Raw genomic sequence first — 10,816 nt, 5'->3', positions numbered from 1 at the left:
CACCCAAGTGTAAATCCTGGTCAGAACTTAACCACGAAGGCAAACATCTGGGATTTCTAATTCTGTGCGGCGCGCGGGTATATGCGCGGCGCGCAATACCTGGGAAACATGCAGTTTGCAGAAAAATGGTCCAAGTCACGAACCAAAATACAATTTAACACATCTCATGCACCGAAAACACTTAAAACGCATATCATATATCATTAGAAAGGTAATTTGACAAGGAGAATAACTAAACGCATTTACTCAATCAAAACCAAACAAACTCATATCAAAATCACCATTAATGCTCATCATTTATTACTCCAAGTTCATAAATGCCATATTATGATTCGGGAAATTAATGCACATGTGTAATACGCCGTTTTGAAGATAATCAAGCATACAATACAACTAAACGCAAACAAAACAACATGGCAATCATTCAATGCATCTAAGATTCATTTCAACTTCATCAAACCCTAAACAAAATTCACCAAATTTCATAATCAAGTTTAGGAGGTTTCCTTAATCAAACTTTACATCAAAATAAAGCTAGTAACACTAGGAGCATAATTAAAACATGAAGTCTTAGCATCTAACAACATATAAACACTCAAATCTCAAGGTTAAGCATGTTATCTTTCAATATGAACTAGTTACATCAAAATAACAAGAACAAGCATACAAATCACATAATCATACTAGACTTGAGCCATAGACACTAATCAACAACCTTTTAACTCAAAAATCTCAAGAACACATAAAATTTGTGATTTTAGAAAGTTACCCAAAATTGATGAAATCGGTATGGAATCGAAGAGGATGTTGCAAGGATTCCAAATATGTATTTTGTTTGAATTGAAGCTTGCTAGAAATTAAATGGATGATGATTCCTTGATGTGGTGAATTGAAAGAAAATGTGAAAGTAGGAGAAGAAAAGAGAAAAGAAAATGAGAAAATGATGAGTGGATGAGGTTGAAGGTTTGACTAGTTGAGCTAGTCAAATCTTTGGCCTCTTGGCAAAACTAGTCCCTCAACTTTGAATCGGGTGCGTTAAATTACCTACACAAGATATTTTGAAACGCGTATTAACGGGAGATGTTATAAACATATAACGGAGTTTGAAATAGTATAAAGGAAAAATAAACGGAAAAAGGCGGGATGTTACAATTTGATCGGGGTGTTAAAGAAGCGGTTAAGAATAAGAAAAGAATAAGAAGATGAAGGGTCGTGTTGAGTCATTTATTCTTTTGGATGATGTAGATGATCTAATTATTAGGATGTTATCCAAAACTTGTTTTTTTAAACCAACGGTGTAGCTCCTCACGGTGATTCAATCGGTTTGGCTCCCGATATTGGCACTTTAAATTCTATTGATTCTATATCTACTTGAAATTTTCTTGGTTGTCTCGCGGAGGGAAGCAGGTAAACTGTAATCTAGTTGAAAATTAATTAATTAAACCAATCTTGAAAACCAAGAAAAGCTCTTACTTGGTGGGCAAGAATGGAGGAGCATGATATGGGCGCTTTAATGTTCGTGTGTTGTTTGATGTTATGTTTTTTTCTTAGCTAGTTTTGTATTTTCTGGACAAACTTGTCTGCAGCCGTGGTAATCTCAGTTGCCTTTTTTGTGTGAATATCAGTATTTAAAATTTAGCTATCATATCTTGTAAGAAATTCGGTTGCTCAAACTTGTGTTGCATTGATTTAGGCGCAATGCTTTTAAAAGCATCCGCTAAGAAATTTTGAGCATTTTCTCTGCGCGCAGCATCAGAGGTCTCACCCACATCCCCATGGCGAGGAAAGGGTGTTGGTGGCCGCCTGCGCTTAATATGCGGAATTTTTACAAATTCTTCCGCACTATCTGAATCATCAGAAAATTCACTTTTTTCTTTTGGCGCTTTCGCAGACTTTGAATTATAAACAGAGTTTAAAACAACACGTCCCGCCCGCTGCATCATCACTATCACTATCGGGTTGTTCAACAACTAAGCGATCAACCTGTGATCCGGAATCATTCAATGGCCATAAGTAAGTTCGCGGTATTCGAGATTCGCGACCATCTTTCCTAGCTTGTTCAATAGCAGTACCAAGAACTTTGTCTTCTTTCAAGCTTGTTTTTCTAGCCAAAATTCTTAATCGCTTGCCTTCAGCAATAGTTTCTTCACGGTTCTGCTGTAAATTTCTGCGCGCAACCATTTTTTCAGCAACAACCTTTAGTTGCAGATCAGTGTTAGCGGTATTGCCATTAGACACTTTAGCGAGCGATTCTTGGACCGAACTATTCGCGGTAGTAATAACATTTGCCTGCATATTATTCGGCAAGGCCTTTTGCGAATCATTAATCAGCACATCAGCATTCACAGAACTGCCTACTTGCTTCGCATTAGCTACCATATCCGACGATCAAATCAACTAGTATACCTTAGCGACTTCCTGTAAATCATCACAACAATTACACGATTAGAATTAAAAAAATCCAATTGATTGTTTGATAGCACAAAATAAAAAATTCCGAGTTTAATTTCGAAACGAGTCCCACGAATGGCGCCAATTGATCAATCCTAAATTAAGAAGTTACTTAATTAAGAATTCAGTGCAATGATAAAGATAGAGGATGGGATGTTTGATGATTATTTTGGGCCCTAATGATCGTCTTTTACTTTTCAATCAAGTGATCAACCACCCCGACCCGGTCTTGATTGTTAATTAGCATGATTCACCTTAACACAATGTAAAAGTTCCTTGGGCAAAGTCACAAGTGAAAATTACAAAGGTCTAGGCAAATGGCAGAAAATCAACAACCCATAAATGAGAGGCCAAGTTCTCTATTTATAGGATTCAAAATATTCGCGGTGTGCGGATTGTTTAACTATCCGCAGAAACTTAGCGAAGTGACCCGCAGTCTTTTATTAACGCGCTATAATCCGCAGACTTAATTTTCAGCGGATAATCTTATCCTTTTGAATACACTTTGCGCAACTTCTGTTTTCAGTCTTTAATAAATAAAATATACATATACAATGCTATGTATATGATCATTTGTGTTGTTGGGACAGAGGCTCTTATCACTCACAAACATTTAATAAATTGATTGAAGTAACAAGTGAGGAATATGAATCACGGATTACAGCCAAAAAATAAATAAATAAATACTTTACAGCTTCCATTTCATTTATAATAAACTTTACAATATATATCTAACAAATAAATAGAAAAACTACCAAGTCACACACACGTACAACCATATAACACCCCATAATCGGTACATCACGTGGTAAATCATAGTCGATCGGTCCATCCAAATACTTTTTGAAACTAAAAACGTACATCACTAAACTAATTAATCCACCTAGCTATTAATTATTAATTAATTAAATAAAAGTAACACATCAAAACTAATACCGCCAAATTGTAATAAAGAACAATTAACCCAACACGTATTTTTTTTAACGGACAAAGAATGATTATAAATAAATAAAACGATCCCTAACAAGACGTTAAGGAAAAATTACAAAGGCATAGACAGCCATGAGTTCCAGTTTGAAATTAAATGACCTCTATGTTTAATCCAACGAAAAGTAATTAATCTAATGAAATCAAATAAACTACTTTTGTTACAAAAAGAATCAAAGAAAACAACACCGTTCATGAACCGCCATAAAGCCCATAAAGACGTCACCACAACCGCGATGATCCGATCTTTTGACAACGGGCGAAAACGAATACCTTCTAACCAGGTAAAAAAGGAATCCCAAGATGACATTTGAGGCATATCGCAATCAAGCCAGATACGAATTTTATGTCATAAATCCCGAGCCACATCACACTCGAAAAACAAATGATCTCTATACTCCACCCCATTATTAAAAGACGGACAAACAATAGAAGAGACATTGATCCCCTTCGCGGATAGGTTCCAACGAACAGGAAGAGAATCTAAACGAAAACGCCATAAGAAAATATTAACTTTTCTAGGCATAAACATGTACCAAAGAGTCTTAACTTGCGAGGTCGGAAGAAGCAAGTGATCAATAAGCTCTCTAGCTTTTTTAACTGTATAACCGCCATCATTATTCAAAGAGCATGTCCAAGAATCCGGGAGATCGCACAACACAGGTTTACCAATAATCCCGAAAAGACTATTAATAAGATCCTCATTTCTACCACCTAAATAATCTCTAACCCAAGTGAAAAGCCAATTACCATCGACCCATTTATCCGAGATGTATGCATTCGGGGTTGAATCCAAGTGAAGTATTCTGTTAAAATGGTGCGAAAGAGGTTCGTTTCCAACCCATAGGTCGTGCCAAAATCGAATACTATGGCCATCCCCTATTAACATGCGAAAATAATCTGTCGGTAACAGCTTCTTAATCATGATATTCGAACATACAGAAACAATCGATGCCCAAACTGACGAGCTGCTGTGATTCCAATGAAAATTATGCCCATGTATCAATTTAACAACTCTAGCCCACAAGTCGTTCGGGTTCTTTAAAAACCACCACCACCATTTAAATACTAAGGCAAAATTGAAAGCTTTAAGGCTTCCAATATTCAGCCCACCTTTGTCAAACGAAGCTAACACTTTCTCCCATTTGACCCAAGACATCTTTTTGATCAAGTTACTTCCACCCCAAAAAAAGGTAGCTCGTATCGATTCAGACGTTTAAGAATAGTATCGGGACATTTAAATAAAGAAAACCAATAAATCCCTAAACTACCCATAACATTTTTAATAAGGGTCAGTCTTTCGCCTGCCGAAATAAGACTCGCCTTCCATGTAGATAATTTAGCCCGAAACTTCTCACATAACGAATCCCACTTTGACACAATTTTCATATTCGAACCAATAGGAATACCCAAATAAGAGGTAGGAAACGTACCAACTCGTGTGCCAGTAGCACTCGCAAATGATTCTACCTCAGATTGGTCCACCCCGATACCAAAGACATGAGATTTATTGAAATTTAGCTTTAAACCCGAGGCCTTATAAAACACTTCTAAGATAAGAAGAATGCGTCTTAACTCAATAGCACTCCAATCTGAAAAAATAATTACATCATCCGCATATATAAAATGAGAAAGATTAATGTTCTCCTTCCCCACTTTAATCTCGCGAATAATATTTCTTTCCATGGCATGATTGAAAGCTAAATGAAGGCCTTCCATGACAATAATAACAAGAAAATGACTGAGAGGATCACCTTGTCTCAACCACCGTTTCAAAGGAAATTCACGAGTCGGGGAGCCATTAACAAGGACTGACGTGCGAGCTGAAAAAAGACACCCCTTAATCCATGAACACCATTTATCGTCAAAACCCAAAACCGATAACATAGATAAAAGATACTCCCAATTAACTGAATCGTACGCCTTCTCGAAGTCAACTTTAAACATGAGCATCTTTTTATTTTTTCTTTTGTACCAATCGATTATCTCACTCAACATGAGCGGGCCATCTAGAATCTGAAGTCCAGCAATAAACGCGGTTTGAACCGGACTAATAATTTTATCGATGATACCTTGAAGACGATTCGTAAGAATCTTGGTGACTGTCTTATAAAAACAACCAACAAAGGATATAGGTCGAAAATCGGTAATCAACATCGAGTTATGAATTTTCGGGATAAGAGAAAATAAAGCTGAATTTGCACCGCGAGGCATGGAACATGAAGAGAAAAAACCTCTAATGTCCCTGCAAAAATCAAACTTTAATAGAACCCAAAAGTGTTTAAAGAAACGAAAAGAGATACCGTCCAGCCCGGGAGCTTTAGAACTACCACAACTCCACACCGCTTGTTTAATTTCCTCATCATCAATGTCTACTTCTAAAGTCGAAGTTTCTGTTTCAGTGAGGACACGAATAGGCCGTGGATCAGAACAAGAAAAACCAGCTTCATGAACATCGAATTTAGCTTTGAAGTGATCGAAAAATCTCTCTTTAATATCATTCGGATCATCAAACCAAACTCCGTCAACTAAGAGACCTTGAATGTGTTGAATTCGACGGTTGCGTTTCAAAGAAGAGTGAAAAAATTTAGAATTTTCGTCACCCTCCACGTCCCAATTAACTCTAGCTTTTTGAAGACAATCAAGATCAATAAATTTAGATAATTCATTCTTTTCATACGCCAAAGGGTTACGCAATCGCTTCATTTGATCTAGTATTATGGATCCAACTTTTTATTTGACTTTTTAGTAATCTGAATTTGGCCACAATATCAAGATTGGAGTCCACAATCAAATCCCACGCTATATGAACCGAATCATCAAAGTCCTGTCGGTCGAACCAAGAATCAAAAATCTTAAAGTAAGTAGGTCCAAAATCAACCTTGTCTTGGAATAAAAGAAGCGGAGAATGGTCCGAAGAACCACGAGGGAGAACAAGCCCTTTCAAGTCGTGAATGGCATTAAGCACGTTTTCGATAATGAAAAATTTATCAATCTTACTAAACTTGCTTCCCAACTTATTATGCCAAGTGAATTTCAAACCACCTAAAGGGACATCAAATAATTCATTATGCTCTATGAATTCATTAAAATAAAATGCATCTTGAGAACAAAACACCGATCCACATCTTTCATCCGAATTTCTAACAGAATTCCAGTCTCCCATAAAAATATAATCACCCGGATGAGAAGAAACAAAAACGGAGAGTTTTTCCCACAGACTACGTTTTTCCGCCGATGGTTGAGGAGCATACACATTAACTATAAAGACATCCATATCAAAACGAAGCCACTTACCCTTAACAATGAAAAGTTATCATCACACCAAATGTCGCTTCTAACAAAAACTTCCGGGTCCCAAATAGAAATGATACCACCTGAAAACCCTCGGGCCAAGCTCAAAGCATAATCAAAATTTGGATTACCCCACAAACATCTAAGACGAAACATATGTAATCGAGACAACTTAGATTCTTGTATGTCCAAGAATTCAATATTATGCGTTACACAGAGATCTTTTATCCATTTTCTTTTATCAAACAACAACGAACCGCAACTATTAATAGATAGAATCTTCATGAGAAACCAAATTTTTCATAATCACGATTCAAGAATTTCTTATTACCTTTTGTGGTGAAAACGAGAAGCTCACCAATACCAAAAATATCATCACTTTGATCATTACTAAAGTCAGCGACTCGATCATGATTAAGTAAAATAAACGGGGTATGACAATTGACTGATGGTACGGAACAAAGACTTACATTCTGATCTTTATCATTCGTAAAATCCGGAGGATGTGATACACTCCAACTAGCATTAATTGGTTTGGTAGAATTTGAAGCTGCAACATTAGGTAATTCATTACCTAGATTCACAAAACTGTCATTTACGTTTCTGTCTTTGGAACATTCGCTCTTCTTTTTAGACGACGCTGAAAACAAGTCTTTAGGAACATCCTCGCCTGACTTAACATTGGAAAAAGCATTATTCGATTCTGTTTTTTCGCTACTGACTTCGGACGAGGAGTTTAGGTCAACCCCCACAAATTCTTTTAAGTGATCCGTAACAGACTCTTCATCACTATCATTCTGTGAATTACACAAACCCTCATCACCAACCGACCGATTGTCATCTATGTTTTCCAGCTTAATTGTGGAATCGATATCAAATAACCAAGTGCCTACTTCATTAACCATCACCTCCACTTCTACTTCATTAACCAAGTGCCTACTTCATTAACCCAACATGTCTTTGATTAGTTCTGTTCTACTTGGTGAGTTTTGTTTGTTATTTGTTATGGTCCTAGTTTTTAAGTTCGGAGGTTTGGTCGTGTTTTTTTTTTTTTTTTTTTTTTTTGAAAAGCAATAATTCATTTATAACTCAATATACATACAAGTAGAGCTCCTAGTATCAGGAGCTATAGTTCGCACAGATGCCAAGTTAGCATCATAGTTAGCATCATAGAATACATCGCACACTCTACATACAAATACATCAAGCTACACTAAATAATTGTCGCTACAAATGGTCGTGGCTTTTGTTTTCGTTTTCTTAGTTCTGTGGTCCTTCAGTTCTTGTCTTTGTAATGCTTGATTGATGGACACTTTCATTTTGATCAATATTTTTTTTTTTGGAACGGCAATATATATAAAAAAAAACTTAGCTAGAAGCTAAGGAAAAGTTACAAGGAATACAAAGGCGAGTGTAACCACGAAGTCCAGTTAAGTGAGGACTTATGGTATCTCGAAAAAATCCAATTAAAAGACGACAAAACAATATAATCAAAAACGTAAGATTTCCTTGTGTTATGGTCTTTGAAGATGATTCCGTTCATGAGCTTCCAAATGTGTCAAAGGGTCGAGATTGCCACCACATTAACAATGAAGCGTTTGTTACCAGTATGCGGAATTGAGTGGATCCATGACCATAAGTCTTCGACAGAATCCATGAGGGGAATAGAGATGTCAAGCCATGAGTGGATTCATTTTGATCATTTGATGAAAGTGTTTTGATTATAATAGTTATCGTTATTTTTGAAAAAAAAAAAAAAAAAAAAAAAAAACTCGAGACCTTAATAATTAACATTAATTGATTGTATTCATGGCAATCGTTATTACATTTCATAGATACAGTCATATTACATCAATGAGCATATCGTTAATAGTGTGAAAATAATTAAATCCAAAAAAGAAAAAGAAAGATAACAATTTTGAAAAGAAAGTTATATCCCCAAGCACACGCCTATAGACACCAACACTCTTCAACAAATCACGAATATATTGGCTGTTGTAATCCCTCAACTCCACCAAATCGATCAACCGTAAAGGGCAGCTACGTATATAAGTTGAGTTGCAGAGAGTATAATTGTGAATGCCTCCATCGTTCTCTGATATACAATATTAACAAAGTCGATCAAACTCATGAAACTTTTTAATTTTTACATAAATTACATTTAAGAAACTTAATTATAAGCTCACCAAGCGTGCATTTCGGCCTGCTATATCGATTTCCTTCCATGCAAACCTGAAATATTTCATGTGTAAACACGTTACCCAAAAAAAAACACGTTTAATTAAAGTTCATAACAATATTATACATATTGTTTACACGAGCATGCCATGTGCACAAAAAAGAAAAATGTTAACTAGTAAAATTTTGAGGTAACAAAATTTACCCCATGGCAAGAACAGTGAGGGCCCATGCAATAAGAGCAGATGAAACGGCTGCGGGTCTGCTGCTTGAATCCCATAAACGATAATGATTGAATCCAACTAAAATTGATGCAACGCCAACAACAGCCGCAATCAACGTGAATGTTACAAAGAAACCAGTGGCTGCATTTCCCATTGGGAAGTAAATTGGCGAGAAATGAGCAGGTAAATCAAATCCTGGACCTGTTAATGTCATATCACACACATTACAAAACCGTAGTAATTAGTATAATCTATATATACGAACAAGAGATTAATTGATTATATATACATACATGAGAGTTTATTAAGAGCACGAACCTATGATGAAACCATGGTCAATGGCTCGATTCATAGCCCAACCACCAATGCCTAAAAGAATGGCATACATACAAAAGTTTAAGACCATAAGGAGTGAGGCTACCGATCTCATTTGCCCGTTAGCCATTTTTAGGGTGCGAGCTATTAGAGATCACGGTTTCTGAATGTCAGAGATATTTTGATTAAGGTTGAAAGTGTATGTTCTTATAGATGGTTTGTGTTATTTAACAATGTATATTTTGGTTCTTTTCTTGTTAAGGATTGTTTGTGACAGGGCTTTGTGGGGTTGTAAAGTTGATGTCATAAGGGTTTTAATAAGGTAAGATGAGTTTAAAAGATGGTATATTCTTTGGTTAAGGCTTTTGCACAAACATTCTTAGATTAATAATTTACTTTTGAATGGGTTCCTTACGTGAGGCGCTTAGAATTTGAGTGTTTATCGGGCCGATCTAGAGACTTTATTATCAATTTATTTGGTTTCTACATTTCTGGAACAAAATCGGATACTTAATTGAAATCGAAATTAGAATTTGAAATTAAAACTAAACTAAACACCGAATTTGATTATGCCTGTTTTTGGTTAAAATCAAAAACCAAAAAAATAATATTTGAACAAATTAACCACAAAAAGTCCATTTTTAATTCAGATTTTGATTTTGAATTCGATTATGGTCTACATGTATTGATAAATTAATATATTATTAGTTGAATTGAATCACGAAATGATTTTCTTATTTTGCGACACAATTATGAAGTTTGAGACACGAGGCACCATGGTATCTAGTCGCGACATGATGAGATGTCAGGAGGGTTAGGTTGATATTGTGTTTGGTTAAGGTAGGATAAATATATTAGTCGGTTATAGTCGGGGGTGATTTAGTTGCAGTTTTGGAATTTATAAGTTTTGCATTCGGGCTCATCAATGCGTTCCTGTGCGAAGAAAGGATGAATTAATTGATTAACATCTCTTGCGAGATGCTAATGAGAGGGTGTTTGATCTTTGCGAAATTGTGTGTGTGGAATTTGATCAGCATAACTCGATACTAGTGAATCCTCAAAGAAGTAAGGTTTATTAGGAATCTGAAAGGGGATGATTTTTTCGTATGATAAAAAAAAAAATTATGATAACGAAACACGTTTGAAATCATGTTAAAATATCTTCAAATATCATATGTTTATCAAATATTCATTCATATAATATAAATAATAATAATATTTGAACACAATTTATAAACAAAAATGATTCTTAAAAGCTAAAATAATAGAGACGGAGTGATTTCCACAGTGTTCGACGTCTTCTTTGTAACGATGACTTAGAATCAGTGGAACATACACTTACTTTTTGCAATTGTGTACTAGAGATA

The 10,816-nt window shown here is 35.6% G+C and overlaps 1 protein-coding gene across 1 annotated transcript; it reads right to left on the bottom strand.

The window, feature by feature from the left end:
• Positions 1-8,538: 8,538 nt before the first annotated feature.
• LOC139856146 (membrane protein PM19L-like) lies at positions 8,539-9,609 on the bottom strand. Its single transcript, XM_071845393.1, has 4 exons — positions 9,453-9,609; positions 9,116-9,335; positions 8,919-8,964; positions 8,539-8,827 (listed from the first exon to the last, which is right to left on the bottom strand). The coding sequence occupies exons 1-4, from the start codon at positions 9,577-9,579 to the stop codon at positions 8,756-8,758; spliced, it is 465 nt and encodes a 154-aa protein (XP_071701494.1). The 5' UTR covers positions 9,580-9,609; the 3' UTR covers positions 8,539-8,755.
• Between the last annotated feature and the right edge of the window lie 1,207 nt (positions 9,610-10,816).

The sequence above is a fragment of the Rutidosis leptorrhynchoides genome, chromosome 6 (assembly GCF_046630445.1).
Source record: "Rutidosis leptorrhynchoides isolate AG116_Rl617_1_P2 chromosome 6, CSIRO_AGI_Rlap_v1, whole genome shotgun sequence".
In the NCBI taxonomy this organism is placed as follows: Eukaryota; Viridiplantae; Streptophyta; class Magnoliopsida; order Asterales; family Asteraceae; genus Rutidosis; species Rutidosis leptorrhynchoides.
Note: the sequence above shows the minus strand (reverse complement) of the source record. Positions and strands in the feature narration are given on the sequence as shown.